General features: G+C 38.3%; 1 protein-coding gene across 2 annotated transcripts in view; it reads right to left on the bottom strand.

The window, feature by feature from the left end:
• The window catches only part of galt (galactose-1-phosphate uridylyltransferase), a 189,408-nt gene extending 165,737 nt beyond the window's left edge, over positions 1 to 23,671 (bottom strand). The window contains exons 1-6 of one of the 2 annotated variants that reach the window (XM_067433716.1): positions 23,437 to 23,671; positions 22,557 to 22,726; positions 20,244 to 20,319; positions 18,110 to 18,158; positions 10,464 to 10,593; positions 5,885 to 5,941 (exon numbers count right to left, since the gene is read on the bottom strand). In XM_067433716.1, coding sequence (XP_067289817.1) covers positions 5,885 to 5,941; positions 10,464 to 10,593; positions 18,110 to 18,158; positions 20,244 to 20,319; positions 22,557 to 22,726; positions 23,437 to 23,473 — 519 coding nt within the window. In that variant the 5' untranslated portion in view covers positions 23,474 to 23,671. The remainder of the gene's footprint in view (positions 1 to 5,884; positions 5,942 to 10,463; positions 10,594 to 18,109; positions 18,159 to 20,243; positions 20,320 to 22,556; positions 22,727 to 23,436) is intronic. The other variant, XM_067433717.1, reaches the window with a different exon arrangement.
• Positions 23,672 to 23,886: the final 215 nt, after the last annotated feature.

Genomic DNA, 23,886 nt, shown 5'->3' with positions numbered 1-23,886 from the left:
ACTTTTTTTTTCAAAATGCGAGTCATAAAGTCAGAATTCTGAGATATAAAGTCGCAATTGTGTGATATAAAGTCACAAGTCAGAATGTGACTACCATATTTTCCGGACTATAAGTCGGTCCGGAATAAGGCGCATCAGTCAAGAAATGTGTCATGAAGAGGAAAAAAACATATGTATTTTAATTTAAATAAAATGTTACATTTACACACATTTATGTTTAATTAATCAAAAAAAATGTTTTACTTTTATGCAGCAAGGATGCATGAAAATGATGCAACAAAAATGACAGTCAAGACATTAATAATGCTACTAAAGATTTCTATTTCAAATAAATGCTGTTCTTCAAATGTTATAAATTTATTTTATGCCCAATGATTTTCAACATTGAAAATAATCAGAAATTTTTTTCTGAAGGAGAAGTTTCTGGAGCACCAAATCATACTAGAATGATTTCTAAAGGACCATGTGAAACTGAAGACGAGTAATGATACGGAAAACTTATGGAATTACCTTTGTCTCAATAAAACTGAACGCACATTTTTTCAGAAACTATCAAAAATATGCCATTACAAAAGAAGAAAAACACATTGAAAATGAAAAAAATTAACTCAGTCGCACAAATGTAACAGGATATTCAGTATGCTTCATTCTTTGTTAATGTTTTTCAAAGATTCGATTTCACAAATTGTGGATTGTGAACGCATTGCCAAAGATTTCGCTTGCGTTTCTCAGTTTTTCTTTTACTCTTTTGACACAAACCTCTCGTGGGGGCGGGCTTAACAGTGATCTACTCTGATTGGATAAAGAGCTTTTGATGGACAGGTCCTCTCAGAGAGGACCTGTCCATCAAAATGATGATGAAGAAGCCGCCGCCACTCCATGTCTCTCTGAAAGCTTATCTTTACAAACTAATACAAAGCACCGCGAGATCATTCCAATATGTGCAGGTCAGAGAGGACCTGTCCATCAAAAGCTCTTTATCCAATCAGAGTAGATCACTGTTAAGCCCGCCCCCACCAGAGGTTTGTGTCAAAAGAGCAAACGAAAAACTGCGAAACGCAAGCGAAATCTTTGGCAAAGCATTCACAATCCACGATTTGCGAAAACGAATCTTTGAAAAACATTAACAAAGAATGAAGCATACTGAATGCGCGATTGGGTTAATTATTTATTTATTTTTTTCAATGTGTTTTTCTTATTTTGTAAGGGCATATTTTTCATAGTTTCTGGAAAAGTTGCGTTGAGTTTTATAAAGTTTCGTTCAGTTTTATTGAGGCAAAGGTTATTCCATACAAATTCAGCTTTAAAAAATATATTCATATAGAAAACGTTATATTACTGTTTTCGCTGTATTTTGAATCAAATAAATTCACCCTTAGTCAAACATACTGTATATTTACTTATAATTCTTATCGGTCAATATAAGTCTTTAGAACTGTAAAAATTATGATGACAAAGTAATTATGCAAATGTAAAAAATAAACTGAACCTGGTTTGTGTTCACATTACACATTATAAGTGAACCTAAAAGTGAACCTGAGTGACTAAACAGAAGCTAAATGCCAAAGTTGGAATTGGTTTAAAGGGGTCTGGAGTGGTGATATGAGTGCTATATGCCTAATACCGGGGTCACACTAGACTTTGAGGGCACAAAAGCTAAAAGCTAGCCAAGAGGTCACACCATGATATATCGATTTGCTTTACAGGGTTAAGAGTGTTATCACAAACCAAACAGAATGCTTTAAGTGGCCCAAAAAGTGAACAGAGTTTATTTAAACTGTACCTGACCTTAAAAGATGCTTCATATCTTTTTAGGGGCTAAGAACCAAAGGTGCATAGGCACCTATTGTAATCATTGGCGTTCTTCTCAATATTATTCTTCCGCTCTAGAAGTCCATGGCAGCCCATAGAACAGCTTGCGGGAAAGTTGTGAAATTTGGCACACGGATAGAGAACAGTCTAAACTGTCACCATAGCAAATTTGTCTCTAACTCAATCAACTGTCCAAATTTGCACTCACATTTATGTTAATAACTTTGGAACTGTAATTTTACCCTCTGGTTGCTTGTATTCGATTAGACCCTATGGCATAATTTTCTAGCCTAGAAATCTAGACGCACCCTACCGGCAGCAAATCTAATCTGCCGCGAGTGTCGTCTAGCAACTCTCAACACACGTCTGAGCTGCAAACGCCAAACTCTGGTCGGGCCAATCACATTGTGTATAGAGTCGGTGGGCGGGGCTTAACATAATGACGGCGAGTTGCGCTTGCGTGCTTCTAGTAAACACAGAGGCTGGAGAACGGCGGTCTTTCGAATCAGCTTATACCGCGACTCTGGAAGACGTGGAGTTAAGCTTTTCTCTGAGAAAAGAACAGAACGGCACTGAAGTCATTCTTAAGAAGGGAAGATGTGTTCTGAGTTTTGCCGACCGGATACGGCGAAAGTTTAATCTTTCAACGAGCTCTGCTTCACCTCCCTTGCTCTGGTTGGTTGCAGCTTTATCCAATTTGCGTGCACGCTGTGCAGATGGAGTTTGAAAGACAACCGTTTATCCGCCCCTCGGATTGGGCCCTGTCAATGGTGAGTTTCCAGACCAAACATCTTGATGTGGGTCTGGCTTGTCAGGCTAATAATTTTCCATCATGAAAATGTTTCCGCCATTTTGGAATTTTCAGAAAAACCTACTTTCTCCTTTTCAGTAGCGTTCTCCAATAACACATCAACAAAATTGATGTCATGGTGTCAAGCTAACTCAGAGGCTGTATCCCTGCAATGCTTTGACATATTGACACAAAACTTGTTTGTGTGTCATTGTCACCTTACTATGACCTCACCACAGCAATACAGTATAGTAACAGCGCTGCATATTAGTCAAAACTGTTAAATCTTATTATTTTGACTGAAAACATCTTCATATGGCCATCAACCATTATGGCATGACTTATTATGCCTTCTTTGTGATTGGCCCCTTAATTCTTGTTAGGTCAATATAGCTGTAGCAGGGTTTTTTGTGGAACCAGGCCCACATGAATATTATTACATAATAATTATAATGATGATGATAATTATATTGCACTTGGATAAACATAAATATTAATGCAATTTGCATTTAGACTGGTTAAATGACTCCAGAAACTAACTGGAACAGGACCTTGTCTGCCCACTAGCACAAGTCCTAAATACTATGTTAATTATAATTTTTCTTATTATTATTATTTACAATGTATCTCATAAGAGTCCCAGTTTAGTTTGCGTTGAAAAGTCCAATTTCACAGGTAAGCCAAAAATTCATATGAGCCCTGAAAAGAGGCAAAAACTTTGAAAAGATTGTCAGATTTTAAATTTCAGAAAACAGCACCACGATAATCGCTTCAAGGCAAAGATGAGTCTCTGTTTTCTGAGCTGATGTTTTGCGTTTGCTCAGGGGTGGGTGGTTACGGATGATATGAGAAAGCGTGGGACAGACAGAGAGAAAAAGACACAAATCAACACAGGCAGCCTGCTGTATCGCAAGCTCTTGCTCGCGCCCTCTCCGCAAATACTCTCATCCTAGAGAAGGTGGGCAGCCGGATACATGCGGCTTATCCATCTCTCCCAGGGCATGCTGGGTAAAGCTCAACTCCTGCTGGCTAACATAGACCTAAGCCGCACAGAGCACCAGTCTCTCCACGGAGGGCCACACACGTACAGGCAGGGGGATTTATTTACTCATATTTAGCTGCGTCCATTGATAAAATCATATGAGAAACTTAAGAGAGGCTTACGGCTGATGCTATCTGGGCTGCGTTCGCAGGGCTGAGCCCGTGCGCTTTGGGAGGTTGATTTATGTTAGAGGTCGGTGATTGATGTCACGTCCAGCACATACTGGGACGCACGGTGGATGTGTTGTCATACTGACAGTATGATGCATGGATGAGCTGTTGCCAAGGAAACTAGTCTAATGTGCTGGTGTTAAAGTGTCTATTAACGTTTATAAAAAATAATCAAATATTTTGCAAATACAATTTTTAACAAAACTGATTTTTTTTTTTCAAGTTTCAGGTTATGTTAGCTCATTGTTAGTATGTTAGGGCTGTGAAAGTTAATGTGTTGTCAATACATTTGTACTGTTATTGATATCCACTGACTGTTATCATTGTTAACTATACTAATAAAAACCACATTATAAAAAAATATATGATCAGTAAGTTATGATCACATATGTTTTTACATTGCTTTAACTCATCAAAATAAGTTAAGCAATTTTCCAAAAAAATTAAAAGTTATACAAGAGTCAACTTATGTTTTTAAGTCAGTTAATGTGATCAAAGTTTAAAAGACATGAATATCCAAGTTGATTGTACTTAATTTAAATCCATTTTAATTTTTTTTTTTTTTTTTTTTTTTTTTTTACACGGTGCTGTGTTCTTAACTGAAATAAAACATTAATATTAGAAAAAAATCTTAAACTTTTAAAACCTTTTCAGTTAGTTGCCAAGGCAACATTTCTTATTTTTTATTTAAGTTGAAGTAACTAAATTAATAAAACTAAAACTAAAATGAAAAACAAAATATAAAAATAAAAACTAATTCAAAATATTAAATAAATAACACATTGTTGCTATCTAGAAAATAATAATGTTTATTCCAGATGGATTGTTATAAAGGTTTTAAGTTTTGTATTATGCATCAAAAACTACAAGTAAAGTCAATTAATGGACATTTTTCTTTAAATTTAGTTGAAGTTATGAAAATATATATTTTGTTTACTTTCATCTATCATCATAAACTGTATTTTACTTCAGTTCACAAAAATGTTTTCATCCAGTTTTTGTTAATGATAACATAAGATGGAGTCAGTTGGGGGCATTTAGATTTGCATTTATTTTAGTTGCTGCATTATAAATGAAAAAGACATTTCTTGCAACTTCTGATTAGGTTTACTTTCCCCGGCCATCTAAACTATATCAATCACAACCTAACAAGTTAATTCACTACGAAGTACATCAGCACCAGTGATCATATTTGATGAGGAAAAAAATGAAAGGTGGTAAACTATAAATCTATGGTACGACTATTAAACCTGCATTCCTCGGGTGTGGTTCATTATAAAGAGAGTATTATAAGGAAAACATGAGTGGAGTTCTTTAAAAGGAGCTTTATGTCAAACCATCTCAAAATCCTCTACTGCCCCCTAGTGAAACACACAGCCGTACTTCAACACTTAATGAATTCAGTGAGGGAGCTCAGCGTGCGGCCAACCCAGCGAGTTTGGCTTGCTGCGCTGTCACGGCACGACAGTGACAGGCTTCCTGTGCTTAGAAGAAACAAGGGTAAGACAGACAGCCAGAAAAAGGGGAACGAGAGGAAACAGAAGTTCCTTGCTGCTCTGAGTTAAAGCAGAAACATGAAGATGTCAATAAAACACATTCAGTGAACCCTATCGAACTGATAAAAGCAGAAATGTTCTCCACCCCACTGCCATTTCAGTGACCTCCTTAAAAAAAAAAAAAAACTTAATTCCCATAAGACAAGCCAGCTTGACTCTAAGACTGAGAGGCGTGAGTAATTTTCTAGTGGGAAGACGGTTTCGGTGACGTCTTTTCCTGGAACATCTCTGTAGTTCCCTAATTGGAGTCTACAGGCTTTTTAAGCCCATGCTTGCATTAGCCCATCTCGTCAGCAGTCTCTCCGCTGAGGTGACAGTTAAAAACCAGTTCCAGCCTAAAAAAAGAGCATTCCAGATGGTCGAAGACTGTAGCGGATATGTCTTAATCTGCAGAATAGCATTCTAGAGCTCTCAGCCTCAGAGAGTCGACAGGGGCAAACACTAATTGGGAGGAGGAGGGGTAGAATGAGGCAGGAAAGAGGGACATCAATGAAGTAACAAGGTGATGGCATACCTGACAGTGAGGATGGGGGTTTGAACAGCCCATCATGGCTCCTTTATTCTCAAAGATCTGAAACACAAGAGAAAGACACATTACGTCCTGTCAAAGAACCCAGACATAACAAACCACAGCAAACATTATACAAGTGTACAGAAACAACCCAAAACATGCTGCGGACAGACAGGTGCAGACAAAACATGCACTCTTTTATTAAGACATGAAGAGATCAGAGCACATGTTGCCGTTTAAAAGGAAACATCCTGTCGAAGGGAGTTTTAAGACTTCCTGGCACCTCCCTCAAGGGTGATATAAAAGGATTTGAGCAGGATCTGTCCTTGACTACTCCACTTGATAAATATTGACTCGGCCAAAGTCACCGCTCTTCGGGGTCTGTAAATCGCAAAGACGAGGCAAAACACATACTCTGATGTGTTTAACAGAGAGGAGATGACCACCGGTGTTATCTGGAGGAGTCGGTAACCAATAGGCTCTAGTGGGGGGAAATTGTAGCAACGTCCCTGAAGATGCTTCTCTGACTGAGCTGAACTCTGCTGTACACTAAATTCATGATTTTTTTTATACATGTTCCGTAAGGGTTCACTTATAATGGTAATAAAGTTTTATGCACAAAATAATGTATATGTGGTAAAGCCATTAGTTTCAACCATCATTCTGACCCTCTGTCTGAAATGACAAGTTTTTAAGGGGCGGCTCCTTTAACGGGAAAGTTCAATTAAAAAATGACACTTTTCCCATGATTTACTCCCCCTTTAAGCCGTCCTTTGTGTAAATGACTTTCTTTTTTCAGGCAAATACAATCAGAGTTATATTAAAAAATATACTGGCTAACCTTATGATGGGAGTAAATGGTACCCTAGATTTTGAAGCCCAAAAAAAGTGCATCCATCCATCATAAAAGTAATCCATACGGCTTTGTGGGTTAATAACGGCCTTCTGAAGCTAAAATTATCCATATTTATAACTATAATAATAATAATAATTCATTACATTTATATAGCGCTTTTCTAGACACTCAAAGCGCTTTTACATAGAAGGGGGAATCTCCTCAACCACCACCAATGTGCAGCATCCACTTGGATGATGCGACGGCAGCCATATTGCGCCAGAACGCTCACCACACACCAGCTGATTGGTGGAGAGGAGACCGAGTGATTAAGCCAATCAGAATAGGGGGAAGATTAGGAGGCCATGATGGACAGAGGCCAGTGGGCAAATTTGGCCAGGATGCCAGGGTTACACCCCTACTCTTTATCGAAGAACATCCTGGGATTTTTAACGACCACAGAGAGTCAGGACCTCGGTTTAACGTCTCATCCGAAGGACGGTGCTCTCTGACAGTATAGTGTCCCCATCACTATACTGGGGCGTTAGGACCCACACAGACCACAGGGTGAGCACCCCCTGCTGGCCTCACTAACACCTCTACCAGCAGCTACCTGGTTTTCCCAGTTGGTCTCCCATCAAGGTACTGGCCAGGCTCAGCCCTGCTTAGCTTCAGTGGGAAACCAGTCTTGGGCTACAGGGTGAAATGGCTGCTGGATATAATATAACTATAATCACTGGCTTCCGGTAATGGCCGTACGCGAGTCAAATCCCACAGTTGTTCTTTGCTAATGCCGAGTTCACACTGCACGGTTTTCAAACTCTTCGGATCACTGCTCTATTCACACTGCATGACTATCTGGGGTAACATTCAGTCACTGCTGTGTTCGCACAGCAGAATGGACAGGGGGGGTTCACATTGCATGACTTCTCAATAGGAAGAATCACTAACAACTCTCTAGTGGTAAAACTTCGTTTCACAACCAAACGCACAGGATGTGACAAGTAAACAATGCGAGATCAATGTGCGTCAGACCGGAGTTCTTGCGCGAGACTGGAATTGTTATTAAAAATGATAAACTGCAGAAAGTTTGCTATCCAAATTGTCTGAGTGCTGATTTGCACCGAAAAGGAGAAAAAGAAAACTGATTGTGGCAGAGGAAATGGTTGGGGAGACACAGGGAGTAAGGATTTTGTGTTCAGTTTGAGGTAAATAAATCATTTTTACAATATGCTGCTGTGGCAGCTGGTCAAGCAAATGTTTGTGCTTTGTTTCTGTTTGATAGAATTGTAGATATATATATATATATTCAAATACTGATATTCTGTTCTAGAACTCCTCTCTGAACCGCCTACTGCCCTGAATCTTGCTCTTTCGTTGACTGAAGCTCATCGCCAATGTATTTTTCAGTCAGAACACATTTCACACGGCAAGATTTTGAATCGCCAACAGGTCCGAATATTTAGCATGCCAAAAATCTCACGATTCTCTTAGATAGCATCTTTGATAATCCACACTGCTTGATTGTCACTCATGTGCATGAGTAGCACTTTGCCTGTGACTCAGGGCATTTGTCAGCAAAAAGCAAAAACCTTTGGCACCTGGAACTTAAATTATATTATTGCAATTATCTTCCTATTGATGCAGCAATGCAACAAGAAAAACAGTTATTTGATTTCAAAGGAAATCAATTGATCATGCTTAAGTCACACACAGAATATTATAATAATAATATTTGCCGTATCCTTCAACAGACTTCAGCATGCAAAACACAACAATGGTAACAAGACCATTACAATTGCATTTGCTATCATTATATTTTTGCTGTACTGATTGGGGTTCAGGGATAAGTGTCATTTTTGAATCCACTTGAATACACCCTGTACTTTTGTTAATGAAGATCATTTTAACTGATTGAACTCTTTGCTATATATACACCATAGCACCAAAGTGCATCGGAAGACATTTGTAACTGTAATGTTTATTGTATTTCTGCACTCCAGGAGAATACACTCTTCTTGTATTATTTGGTATTGACTGTGTTGTGTGGTAGTCGATGAGTGTCCTCCTCTTATCTGTTTGTTGGAAAACTGCAGAACTAGTTGGTGTACACCTGCCATTGATCACAGTGACAGTGTTGTGTTTCATCAATACGTTTGGCTGAATTTATTTAGGTTACACTTTATCTGTCTGTCTGTCTGTCTATCAGTCTGTCTGTCTGTCTGTCTGTCTGTCTGTCAGTCTATCAGTCTGTCTATCTGTCTGTCTGTCAGTCTATCAGTCTGTCTATCTGTCTGTCTGTCTGTTTATCTGTCTATCTGTCTATCAGTCTGTATATCTGTGTCTATCTGTCTATCTGTGTCTATCTGTCGGTCTATCAGTCTGTCTATCAGTCTGTCTGTCTATTAGTCTGTCTATCAGTCTCTCTATCTATCTGTCTGTCTGTATATCCGTCTGTCTATCAGTCTGTCTATCTATCTGTATGTCTGTATATCTGTCTGTCTGTCTGTCAATCTGTCTATCAGTCAGTCAGTCAGTCAGTCAGTCTGTCTGTCTGTCTGTCAGTCAGTCAGTCAGTCAGTCAGTCTGTCTATCATTCAGTCTGTCTGTCTGTCTGTCTGTCTGTCTGTCTGTCTGTCTGTCTGTCTGTCTGTCTGTCTGTCTGTCTGTCCCCAAAATAATGTAAAAAGTGCCTTTTCCCCCAATACGGGACATATCTTGTTACATGGAGAAGTATTGAAGTAACTGGCCATCAACAACTTGCCTGCAATTATCCAAAAACCCAACAGTCACATAATATTTGGTTCTATTCACATCCATTCATGTGAACATGACCATGGGACAGTGGAGATATGGAGATGTATAACAATATATATATATATATTATATATTTACTATTGACAATGATGATATGGCACATACTGTACAAAAATTAGAGGACAAAATCCTTATATGAAGGTTAGCCAATCACAATAGAGGTCCTTTATCTACAGAAGTGTCAAAAAGGCTGTAAAATAGTCATATAAAACTAAAATATGGCTGTTTTTGATTTAAGAAATATAACTAACATTATAAGTGGGCTTCAGAGAAAAACATAAAATGATTAAGTGCATAGGGTTCTGTACCATTAAGCAGAATTCCTTAGTTAAACTGAATCTATAGTCTTTCAAAAAGCAATTGAGGCACAGGAACTCTCTCACCCTCATAAGTTAACTATCTTTAGGCACAAACATTTTAATTCACTGCATTCATATCCCTGGAACCCTTTGAAGTGCTCCATTATTCCCTTGCAGGAGCATTAATGTGTCCAGAGAGGCCAGATGAGCGCTCCACACTGCCTGCCATTGATCAGCGCAGAGACGCCCTGACTGAAGAGCATCTCCCAATTGATCCAATTAGAGCTGATAAGGAAGACTGGGACAGAACCCAATCGAGCGGTGTCCCTGCCTCTGACTCCTTTAAACACACACTCTTATGCAATCACGTCCCTGTGACTCCATCACTCCTACAGGGAAAGTTTCTTCTGGCAACAAATGGTGCAAAAGTTTCATTAAGTTGCTACACCCCCTGCCTCCCTCCACCCCAGAGAGAGTCACATTAAGAAAAAGATCATGTCTCATTTTTTAGAATGAGTCATGTGTTTTCAGCCAGCATTTTAGTGCAGAATAAATGTACTGTAAGTGTTTTGCTTGTAAATGCAAAGTAACAGGTGCACAAAAAATAGAAGAGAGGATGAGATGTACAAACCTGCACCCATGTGTACGCAGCACCCAGCTCTACAATTAGATCTGCCCACTTGTCAATCACTTTGCGGATATCTGCAGGCTGCATTAGAGGGAGGGTGATGTCAGACCAGGGGTGGAAGCACATGACCTTACTGAAAACAAACAGGAAAACAACACATTTGGTTAAAGCTTCCCCTAAAAAGTAAAAACAATACCCTTAGATCTATACATCTATCTATCTACATGCCCATCTGTCTGTCTGTCTGTCTGTCTGTCTGTCTATTTACACTATATTGCCAAAAGTTTTGGGACGCTTACCTTTACATGCACATCAACTTTAATGACATCCCATTCTTAATCTGTAGGGTTTCGAGTTGGCTCACCCTTTGCAGATTTAACCCCTTCAACTCTACTAGGAAGGCTTTTCACAAGGTTTAGAAGTGTGTTTATGGGAATTTGTAACCATTCTTCTAGAAGTGCATTTGTGAGGTCAGGCACTGATGTTGGATGAGAAGGCCTGGCTTGCAGTCTCCACTCTAATTCATCCCAAAGCTGTTCTATCGGATTGAGGTAAGGACGCAAATGAAGATCCTCTACACCAAACTCACTCATCCATGTCTTTATGGACCTTGTTTTATATTAAAGGAACACTCCACTTTTTTTGAAAATATGCTCATTTTCCGAGTCCATTAGAGTTAAACAGTTAAGTTTTACCGTTTTTGAATCCATTCAGCCGATCTCTGTATCTGGCAGTAGCACTTTTAGCGTAGTTTAGCATACATAATTGAATCAGATTAGACCATTAGCATCGCACTCAAAAGACTTTTACTATCTTTTCCTATTTAAAACTTGACTCTTCTGTAGTTACATCGTGTACTAAGACCAACTGAAAATGAAAAACACACAATTTTTTTAGGCCAATATAGCTAGGTACTATTTTCTGCTAAATATCACTGCGCTGCTGCACCCATTGTATGGCAGCAAAGTTCCCTGATTATTACACAGGAATGAGAGAATAGTCTATAATCGGTCTAAAAATCAAAACTTTAAATTTTCCGTTGGTCTTAGTACACGATGTAACTACAGAATAGTAATGTTTTAAATGGGAAAATATTATCTTTGAAAAAATAAAGTTGTTAGTCATTTTTGAGAGCGATGCTAATGGTCTAATCTGATTCAATGATGTATGCTAAGCCACGCTAAAAGTGCTACTGCCAGATACAGAGATCGGCTGAATAGATTAAAAAACGGTAAAACTCAATTGTTTAACTCTAAGGGACTTGGAAAATGAGCCTATTCTTTTTTTAAAGTGGAGTGTTCCTTTAAGTCATATTAGAACAGGAAGTGGCCATCCCCAAACTATTCCCACAAAGTTGGGAGCATGAAATTCTCCAAAATGTATTTATGCTGAATTATTAAAAGTTATTTTCACTGGAACCAAGGGGCCAAGCCCAACCTCTGGAAAACAACCCCACACTATAATTCCCCCCTTCAACAAACTTTACACTTGGCACATTACCGTCAGGCAAGTACCGTTCTCCTGTCTCCTGGCAACCGCCAAACCCAGAAGATTGGAGGTCTGTAGTTAATTACTGCAGAAAGTTGGTGACTTCTGCACACTGTGCACCTCATCATGTGATGACCCAACTCTGTCTGTCTATCTATCTCTGCTGGCCGGTCTGTTCATCTGTCTACTAAACATCAAGTCTGCCTTGTCTGTCTGTTTGTGATCTGTATCTGGCACTCTATATATCAAACATCCTTCCAGCTCACTTTCCTTCTGCCGTCATGATCTACATAGCATTTCATCATAAAACATACAGTGTACACGTTACATTTCACCTTCGACAATCACTCGGCAGAGTTATGAATAAATTCAAAGCGTACTTTAGTCTCTGCTCAGCCCTGGATGAAACCCAACAGCTGTGCCTGCAAACTTTCCAAAGTCTCCTCTTTCAGGCTTTATGTGGGGCAGCCAGTTCTCTCTATTAAGCGTCCTTGACTTGTTTGTGCCTTGAGCGCTATTCTTACTACTTTGAAAACAATGTCAGATCCCAGTGCATTAGAGTTGAGCGTCAGTTGGCAGGGTCTGTGTGTTTGTGGCCTCTTCTGCTACGCCACTAATTGGATGGTTGCACACACAGGTGCCGTTTCAGAACAGCCGACTGTAAAGTTCTCTTCTGCCCTAAATAATAGTGCATAAAATGTACCAGCATGAAGGAGATAAAATGGAAAGCACTAGGGATCATGGAAATCAGGGTACTAGACAATCTAATGGTGTCTCTCTCACAAGACATGTCGTAGTGGCAATCACTGTTTGCACATATAAGAGGCCTGAACTATTTTTTTACAGACTTATCTATAGTATTTACTTCTTTGATAACAGCACCACCTAGTGTTAACCATATGACATGGCCTCAAACAGACAAAACTCATCTGTAAAGTAATTAAATATATTGACAATATCACACTTTGTCTGATTTGTCTTTTTAAGCTGCAGATGTAATCAATTTACTTTACAGCCAAAAAAGCAAGGTTACAGCCTTGCTTTAAATTAGTCTTCTATTTTAAATACAATTTAAATCATTCATTATTACATAATGATTTAATTTCTGTAGGCTATATTTAAAAAAAAAACTGAAAAAAATAAAAATAGCTTTTTTTGTGGAACACTGCACTGCAAAAAAAGCGGCTAAGCTTGACCCAGACTCTACCTCCAACGGCCCCCAGGTAAGTTGAGTTTGAGACCCTTGCTTTAAAAGGAGTAGGTCACTTTCTTCTACTTTTCTTTTCTTTTCTTTTTTTACAATTATAAACAATTTTTTTGTTGTTGTTGTTGAAATCTCAGAAGTTGAGTTGAACTTTATGGAAATGTATATTTGACACTGTTGATACAGTCACATTACTGCTTAAAAACATTGCACATTTTCAACACAAATTTCAAAATTTACAAAATTATACAACTAGTTAGCCTGACAAGCCAGACCCACATCAAGATGTTTGGTCTGGAAACTCACCATTGACAGGGCTCAATCCGAGGGGCGGGATAAACGGTTGTCTTTCAAACTCCCTCTGCACGCGATAGGATAGCGCTACCACCAACCAGAGCAACGAAGGTGAAACAGAGCTCGTTGATAGATTAAACATTCGCCGTATCCGGTCAGCAAAACTCCGAAACACATCTTCCCTTTTTAAGAATGACTTCAGTGCCGTTCTTTGTCCTTTTCTCAGAGAAAAGCTTAACTCCAAGTCTTCCAGAGTCGTGGTCAAAGCTGATTTGAAAGACCGCCGTTCACCAGTTTCTGTGTTTACTAGAAGCACGCAAGCGCAACTCGGCCGTCATCATTATGGCCCCGCCCACCGACTTTATACACGATGTGATTGGCCCGGCAAGAGTTAGGCGAATACAGCTCAGAAGGGTATTGAGAGTTGCTAGACGACACTCACGGGCAGATTAAATTTGCTGCCGCTAGGGTGCGTCTAGATTTCTAGGCTAACAACTAGTCACTGTTTCAAAGAAGAAAAAAAACACCATCACACGCTATAATGCCAGCCGTTCTATTTTATCACTTACACTTTAGAAAACTGTATGATTTAAGATAATCACTGCCCTTGGGACAGACTATTTTTATACACCTTTCTTCTGGCCAAAGAAATTTTTAGTCTATGCCCAAATGGGAGCAATTCAAAAGTAGAATGGAGGAGGCGAGTATGATCTTTAAAGGTGTCATGAACTGGCTTTTTTTTAATTATTATTATACTGTTGTCTGAGGTCAATTTATGATGTTTGGTGATGGTTTTTACTTTCAAAAACACTCATAAGTGTTCAAACCACGAACACTCATGAACCACACGCATGCGCGAGCGCGCTCTTCAAACACTATGGAGATCAAGAAATGAATGCTTTATAACAAAGTATTGAGATTAACTTTTGTTATTGACCAAATACTTATTTTCCACCATAATTTGCTAATAAATTCTTTAAAAATCAGACAATGTAATTTTCTGGATTTTTTTCTCATTCTGTCTCTCATAGTTGAAGCGTATCTGTGATGAAAATTTCAGGCCTCTCTCATCTTTTTTAAGTGGGAGAACTTGCACAATACTTTTTTGCCCCACTGTATGTCTGCAAATCCAGTGTCGACCGCTCCTGTGACTTGATTACAAACGATTATCTTGCTATCTTCTGCTAAGTTTCACCCTTCTAATACGTCATTGATTTGAGAGCCTCATTTTCTGGGCCTGGTTTCTATAAAAGCTTTCCTTTTACTAACAAGGAAGTTTTCAGCTCCGAAACTTACAGGATATTCTTATATTACCATGACCTTTTATATACCAAAGGCTCAAGGGAAAGTTGATTTCTCAATTCATCACTCCTTTAAAAATCGCAATTGCAGTTGTTTCCATAAAACAATCAAACAAGCCCTTAAGTGGCTGTTGTTTGTGTCCATTAATTAATTATTTGTGAAAGTTTGTTCTTCTGTTTAAATGTTAAATTGCCATACCATGAAACCATATTATATGTAAGAATACTCTCAATCATTAATCGATAGTTAGAGTGTGCGTGCTAATGTTGAAACTTCTCAATTTTTTATTACAAAGTCCCAAACTTTGTCTGAATTAACCGAATTTTCACATCAGATTTTCACTTGTACTAACCCCCGGAGCTATGTGGAGTACATCTATTATGGATGGATGTTCTTTCTTGAGCTTCAAACTCAATGGAACCCATTACTGCTATTATAAAGCTTGGAAGCGTCTGGATATTTATTAATATAACTCTGATTGTGTTCATCAGAAAGAAGAAAGTCATATACACCTAGAATAGCTTGAGGGTGAGTAAATCATGAGGTAATTTTCATTTTAAAGTGAACTACTCCTTTAAGTGTCTAAACAATGTTTTGGTTACAGATAACTCAATCATACATAAATTATAATAAATATAAACCAGTTATTTTATAAATATTTTACATAGTACACCAATGGAAGTAAGATGCTAGTAAAACCTTCATCTGATTTGGAATATAAAATCATTGAGTCCTTTCCTTTCAGCTAACACTCTCCCGAGGTGTCCCCGTTCTGGTTGCACAATCAATTTCTACACACAGCACGATTAAACACGGGGAAATAGTTTATTAGCACTGCTTCACAGGGGCCACGAGGCACGAAAACTGAGATAATGAACTGTGCCTAACAAAGGATCCCTCTGTGTCGCTCTGATCTACAGCAATCTGTGCTAATGTGCTCTGAAAACAAAAACTGTCATAAGGAACAGCAAAAAAAATTTTGGGGGAAAAACAGGCACTCTTTTATACACTACCGGTCAAACATTTTATAACGCTAAGATTGTATGCTTTTAAATAAGTCTCTTCTGCTCACCAAGGCTGCATTTATGTTTTATTAGAAATATAAAAAAGCTGTAATATTTTGAAATATTATTAAAATATAAAATAACTGTTTTCAAAATAAATATATTTTGAATATATTTTAAAATGTAATTTATTCCTGTGATGCAAAGCTGAATTTTGAGCATCATTACTCCAGTCTTCAGTGTCATATCCTTCAGAAATCATTCTAATATGATGATTTACTGCTCAAGAAACATCTATGATTATTATCAATGTTGAAACAGTTGGAACAGAAAAGGATTTTTTTGTAGTTCAAGAGAACAGCATTTATCTGAAATAAAAAGCTTTTGTAGATATGCTTTTTTTAGAAAAGATACGCTATATGCCTAAGCTTAATAGCGTTCTTATTGTGCTTTTTTCGGATATCACCTTTCATGCAGTATGTAAAAAAACTGTATGTAAATGTAAAAGGCCAAAGTATAGAGTTTTTGTCGCCAAAAAGCAGAATAGCAGAATAGGCCAATTAAACACACTGAGCCATCTGACCAATCAGATCAGAGTAAACCAATCAAAACAGACAGAGCCATGTGACCAATCAGAGCAGACCAATCACAGCAGACTGGGCCATCTGACCAATCAGATCAGAGTAAACATATCAAAACTGACTGGGCCATGTGACCAATCAGAGCAGACCAATCACAACAGACTGTGCCATCTGACCAATCAGAGCAGAGTAAACCAATCACAACATGCTGGGCCATTTGACCAATCATAGCAGAGTAGACTCTCAGAAAGGAGGGGTTTAGTGCCAACTGTTCAGACAGTGTAGGAAAAGAGATGATGCTGCAATGTAGGGCTGCACGATTTGGAGAAAATATATAATTGCGATTATTCTGGGTAAAATTGCGATTGCGATTGCGATTTAAAATGCGATTATTGTTATTATTATTATTTTTTACAAATGAAAAGTGTGTGTATATATAACATTTTGTGTTTTTATATTAATGTGACTAATAATAATTATTATGATTATTATTACTGCTAAAAAATATTTTTAAAAATAAGAAATATTACCATTACAATAATATTTTCATAATTACAAATAAAAAAGAGTTTGTCAGAATAAATATAACTATAATACTAATACTTATTATTATTTTTGTAATATTTTACATAAAACTTATTGTAATAAATAAATAAATAAATAAATATATATACACATTTAAAAAAATATGTATGTGTGTGTTGTTTATCTGTGATATCAATTTCTTAAAGTCTGTCTTTAATTTGAAATATGAACCTCTTGTGCATCCACTGTGTGGGGGGAAAAAAACTCCTGTACATTGAAGAAAAACATGGATTGTCCAATAAATTTATAATTTTTTAAGTTTATTAAGTTTAAAAATTATTAAGTATTTTTTTTTTCTTATTATTGATTACCCAAAAGTTTTTAATTCATACTGAAAGCCAGAGGGCGCCCTCGAGCGTTAAACGCCACATTTGCCTCAGAGAAGTAATTGAAGTTAGTTTTCAAGAAATCCATGATGTGGAGCTAACGTGGTGTAAACAGAATTCCGTGAGAGATCTACTTCCGGCACTTTTCTCGCTTGCGCAGACTAAAGGCAGAACGCAAAAGCTACATCGTCTTGAATGTGCAATATACATTGATTGAAAGCAACTGTATATACTTTATTCAAGAGCAGTGAGTGATTTTTCTCTTTGTTTTTAGTTGTTTTATTACCATAATTTTAGAGGTGAGAACTATCCCTTTAAGGACAAGTGTTCACAATCACTAGGCTGCGCTGCTAAGACCTGCTCGCATCTCATATACAGACATACGCAATTTTACTTTCACTTTAGACATAACCGACTCTGTTTATATATGTTAACCTTTTGTGTATTTGACAGTATTAGCGCAGTAAGACTACTTAGTCGAGTAATCACGTGTGTTTGACAAGCTTTTAGTGCGCGCACTCAGCGCATGTAAAACGCAAATGAAAAGTTTAACTGGCAATGCTTTAAAACACGGCTAAAGACCCCCTAACTTTAGTGCAAATGATTGAATATTTGCTTTCATCAGCGCATAGACTCACATGCACACTCAAAAAGAGGCTAAATAAACCAAGAGAAATATTTAAAATGAAAAAAAAAATAATAATAATTCATTAAATGCAAAACCGGAAGAAAAAAAAACGCAATTCACAAGCGTGTATTGAACCGTGAATGCCGTACCGAATAGTTCAATATTATATTGAGAATTGTGACATCCCTAATAATTAGTAAGTTTAGTTCTTAATGAGAAGAAATAAACTGTTCTCACCAAATGCCTCTGGCTGCTTTGGTTTGGAAAAGTGGATGATGATCTGAACCTAGAACCAGTAATAGAAATGATCAGCAAATTGTTCATATGCTTGAATAAACTGCTTCATTACCATACAGGCTATAATTGCACTTTTAAAAATTTACAATTAATTGATTATTACAAATTAAATAACTATTTTTTAATTTGACTACATTGTCAAATTATTACTCCAGTCTTCAGTGTCACATGACCCTTGAAAAATAATTTTAATATACAGTGAGGAAACTAAGTATTTGAACACCCTGCTATTTTGCAAGTTCTCCCACTTAGAAATAATGGAGCGGTCTGAAACTACATGGCCCCGGTCATCCTCTCCTTAATACAGTGAAGTTGCCCTGGCCCATGTGCAGAAAAACACCCCCAAAGCATGATGCTACCACCCACATGCTTCACAGTAGGGATGGTGTTCTTGGCATGGTACTCATCATTCTTCTTCCCCCAAACACGTTTAGTGGAATTATGACCAAAAAGTTCTCCAATGACTCCTCTGGATCATGCAAATGGTCATTGGCAAACTTAAGACGGGCCTGGTTTAAGCAGGGGAACCTTCCGTGCCATGCATGATTTCAAGAAACGGTGGCCCCAGCTCTTTTCATGTTATTGACCAGCTCCTGCTGTGTAGTTCTGGGCTGATTTCTCACCTTTCTTAGGATCATTGAGACCCCACGAGGTGAGATCTTGCATGGAGCCCCAGTCTGAGGGAGATTGACAGTCATGTTCAGCTTCTTCCATTTTCTAATGATTGCTCCAACAGTGGACCTTTTTTCACCAAGCTGCTTGGCAATTTTCCCGTAGCCATTTCCAGCCTTGTGGAGGTGTACAATTTTGTCTCTAATTTGTCTCTGTGTCTTTGGACAGCTCTTTGGTCTTGGCCATGTTAGTAGTTGGATTCTTACTGATTATATGGGGTGGACAGGTGTCTTTATGCAGCTAACGACCTCAAACAGGTGCATCTAATTTAGGATAATAAATGGAGTGGAGGTGCACATTTTAAGGCGGGCGTACACTGTGCGAATTCGGACACTCGGAAGGTCGTGAGATATTGCAGACGCTACGAGTCATTTAATTTGATCATCGCATCAAATCAGCTGGTACACGGCACGACTGTTTGCACCGCGAGCCGGCCGCGATCACACGAGTTTTCATGTAACACAGACACCGGAGCTTTCAATGTTGCTATATAGCTTCAGATACAAAAAATAAAGAAAAAAGGTGTGAAAATGATTTGTTGAAAAGCAGAGAACAGCCATTCCTTTTAACGGAAACAACCAGAGGGAGAGAGAAGAGTGCACGTGAGAGAGAGAAAGTGTGTGTGTGTGTGTGTGTGTGTGTGTGTGTGTGTGTGTGTGTGTGTGAACGCAGTATGTGGCAGCCACTGAGCTAATAATAGTAATAGATTGAGCCTATGTGACGTGCTTGTGCATGATTTGGCAATAGGGGACAGCCATATGCTGGTAAAAATCGGGCCGACTCCCCGAACTTTTTAAACATGTTTAAAAATGATCGTAAGGTCGGGAGGTGCTCTTAACGTGCTCGGCTCGTCTCGTATTTCCTCTCACACGGTGCGAGCCGCGACCATACGAGCATCCACGATGTCCACTTGATTTCTCCCGAGAAAAAAAAATCGTCTGCGAGTTCGTACGACAGCAAAAATCGCACCGTGTACGCCCGCCTTTAAAGGCAGACTAACAGGTCTGTGTGGGTCAGAATTCTTGCTGATAGACAGGTGTTCAAATACTTATTTGCAGCTGTATCATACAAATAAATAGTTAAAAAAATCATATATTGTGATTTCTGGACTTTTTTTTTTAGATTATGTCTCTCACAGTGGACATGCACCTACGATAACTATTTCAGACCCCTCCATGATTTCTAAGGGGGAAAACTTGCAAAATAGCACGTTGTTCATATATATATATACACATTTAATGTAACTTTTAATCAATTAAATGCATACTAGCTGAATACAAGTACTAATTTCTTTAAAAAGATTATTGCTGTCACCAAACTTTTAAATGGTAGGCTAATGTAAAACATGATAAATTATTAAAAACGAATTCATAAATAGCAAAAAGTGTGAATGTGATCATACCGGGGTCTGGAGCGTCAGGCTGGAGAGCAGGGAAATCATTATCGAACATGAACGTGCTGTCATACTCAGGATTCACCTGAAATAAAACAGAGGAAAATATCACATGACTGGTGTAGCCAGCGCTTAACCGCAGACTTGATGAAACATCCCAGAGCGCTGTCTTTCTTTCAGTTTGTTCTTCCTCCGGTTGATATATTTGAGTAGACAGGCTGCTTTCAGCCAAATGTATATCTCAATGAAGTAATAACATAAAATAGTACCAAACAGTTCAAGAGTGCATGTTCAACATCTTTTCCGAATGTAAAGTAGCCTGGCAACATTCTATATCTTAGTTAATCATTAAATAATAATATCTAGGAATGAGAGAGTCAGCCAAGAAGATTTGTCAAGCTTAAAAGAGTGTTAAAAAAATAGCACCACTGAATATCCATTGGCATATAACTCACACAAGCCAATGGAGAGACGGCAAAAACGTACATTCAAGGAAAGGATATCAACGTTTTTTTTTCTGCTTAGTCAGAGAACGCTGTATAATGACTGCAGACACATCACTTTCCACAGACAAGACAGTTTCATCTCTGTTCGTAAAAAAGCTCCCATAATTCTCCAGGCTGAGCCAGAGGTGTCGAGAACTTATAACTATATGCTCATGAATTTGTAAACTACTGTAAATGGACTGTTTTTGATAACTTGATATTTGATGGAAATAGTACATGCAAATGAACTGAAAAGTGATGCAGCACAAAAACAGAATAGAATAGAAAAATAGAATTCCGTGTTCAGTCTTAGTTCATTGTACAGCATCAACAGAGCTTAGATACCTTTCAGTTTTTAATAACCACTACTTAGTCAAAGATAAGGAAAGGATAACTGAATGGTGAGGTAACAAATTTTATGCCAAAAAAAAAAATGTTTACACTATAACTTATGCTCACCAATCAGGCACCTTCCTAATATTGTGTTGGTCCCCCTTTTGCTGCCAAAACAGCACTGACCCATTGAGGAATGGACTCCACTATATCCCTGAAGGTGTGCTGCGGTATCTGAAATCGAGATGTTAGCAGCAGATCCTTTAAGTTTTGTAAGTTGCAAGGTGTGTCCTCCATAGATCAGACTTGTTTGTTCAGCACATACCACAGATGCTCGATTGGGCTGAGATCTGGGGAATTTTGAGGCCAAGTCAATACCTCAAACTCATTGTTGTGCTACTCAAACATTCCTGAACCATTTTTGCTTTGTGGCAGGGCTCATTATCCTGCTAAAAGAGGTCACAGCCATTAGGCAATACCATTTCCATGAAAGGGTGTACATGGTCTGCAACAATTCTGAGGTAGGGGTTACATGTCAAAGTAACATCCACATGGATGGCAGGGCCCAAGGTTTCCCAGCAGAACATTGCCCAAAATATCACACTGCCTCCAACGGCTTGCCAGCTCGCCGTCTTCCCATAGTGCATCCTGTTGCCATGTGTTTCCCAGGTAAGCGAAGCACACATACCCGGCCATCCATGTAATGTAAAAGAAAACATGATTCATCAGACCAGGCCACATTCTTTCATTGCTCTGAGGTCAAGTTCGGATGCTCACATGCCCACTATTGGCGATTTAGACCGTGAACAGGGGTCAGCATGCACACCCTGACTGGTCTGTGGCCATGCAGCCTCATACGCAACAAACTGTGATGCACTCTGAATTTTGTATTCTGACACCTTTCTATCAGAATCCGCATTAACTTCTTGAGAAATTTGGGCTACAGTAGTTTGTCTGTTTGATCGGACCACACAGGCCAGCCATCCCCACGTGCATCAATGAGCCTTGGCCACCCATGACCCAGTCACCGGTTCACCACTGTTCCTTCCTTAGACCACTTTTAGTAGATACTTTTGGGAACACCTCACAAGAGCTGCAGTTTTGGAGATGCTCTGACCCAGTTGTCTAGCCATCACAATTTGGCCCTTGTCAGACTCGTGCAAATCTTTACGCTTGCTCATTTTTCCTGATTCTAACACATCAACTTTGAGGACACAATGTTCACTTGCTTCCTAATATATCAAGAGTTGTTATCCATTCACATTATTATATGACTGGCACACAGCAACGGTTGGAATTAAAAATCTTAATTTGTTTTCTACTGAAGAAACAAAGACACCTAGATGTAGGATGCACTGGGTGTAAGCAGATAAACATCACATTTTCATTTTTGGGTGAACTAACCCTTTAATAGCATTCATATATGTATTTGTATATGTAACAAAAAATGTCCATCAGCGGAAGAAATTGGATTAAACTAAACTGGAAGACGTAAGTTGCTCACCTCTCCATTAGCTCGCACACTGCCAGGACAGAGAGGGTTGTTGGGGTCATGTCTTGGGATGTTGTCCTCTGGTGGTTTCTCCACCTGTCCCTTCCACGGACGCTTCATCCGATGGGCCGAGACCAGAACCCATGAGTCCCTCAGAGGGTTGTACCTTAAATGCTGGTGCTCTGAAACAAACATCAATATGCAAAAATGGTTAAAGTCAACTCACCAGGAGTAAATAAATACAGAAAATAACTTATTTAAAATCTACCAAATTTGTATTAAAATTATATTATGCTTACTTGTGCATTCTTTTATTTAAAGCTGTTTTTGTGTTTGATTTGACTTTAAGTGTAACAGGCAAGACTTTGCCACTTAATATGTTAAATCATCTTTTGAACTAGTTTGGTGATATGCTGGAATGGTTTGTAAATCAGTCATTTGGGGAGGAAACTTTTCACAGTGAAAATAAAACATAAACAACATAATTTAGAAGCAATATATTTAACGTAATTTAAAACACCATGAAAAACCGCAGAATTTAACTAAAATGCATATTGCTTAATGATTCGAGGTGATTTAGGAAGTGAGACCCTAAAGGGTGAATCAATTTCAAACGGTTCATTGAAATAAATCGTCCGAACGAATCGATTCTATAAAATGATTCAGACTTGCCACCGCTAAATCACGTGATCAACTTCAAAGTCCGCCATCACGTGGCTCATCTAGCGAGTGTACAAAGACAGGAGTATGAAACAAACAAATCTGCCCTTTATTATGCAATTAAAAAAAAGAGTATGAAACAAAAAGTGGGCATTACATTACATATTAATGTGTCTGTGAATCATGCAAAGGTCAGAAAATAAATATGCCTATGTGACAAATGTAAACTTACCTTTCGGATCAAACATGGGTTTACTGATACTGTCCATCTTATTACTTACTGATGTAATAAAATTATCCCGCGGATACGTAATATTTCCGATCACCCGTTATGGTTTTTAAACATGTATTTTTTGATTGCTGTTAGAGTTTCAAGTTTTCATTTGATCTTCCTCCTAAGTATCCTGAAGTGAACAACACTGCGCACATAAAACGCAGTATGTAGCTTTTAAAGATTATTAAACTGAACAGTGTTTCCTCGTGTAAAGGTTTATCGAGAACCTAAATAATATGAAATACATATCTACGTAAATTTATTCAAAACGTTTCACTCTATCAGTAAAGGGAGCTAGTGTATTTTGCGTATTTTGGTGGCATATTGATCATAAGGATGCACCTTCACTCCGACTTCTTCCTTGTTGAGCCCTGTGCGATTTCATTGGATTAGAACTAGCCGCTTGTG

The sequence above is a fragment of the Pseudorasbora parva genome, chromosome 23 (assembly GCF_024679245.1).
Source record: "Pseudorasbora parva isolate DD20220531a chromosome 23, ASM2467924v1, whole genome shotgun sequence".
Lineage (NCBI taxonomy): Eukaryota > Metazoa > Chordata > Actinopteri > Cypriniformes > Gobionidae > Pseudorasbora > Pseudorasbora parva.
The sequence above is the reverse complement of the archived record's forward strand: the minus strand, read 5'-3'. Positions and strand labels throughout refer to the sequence as shown.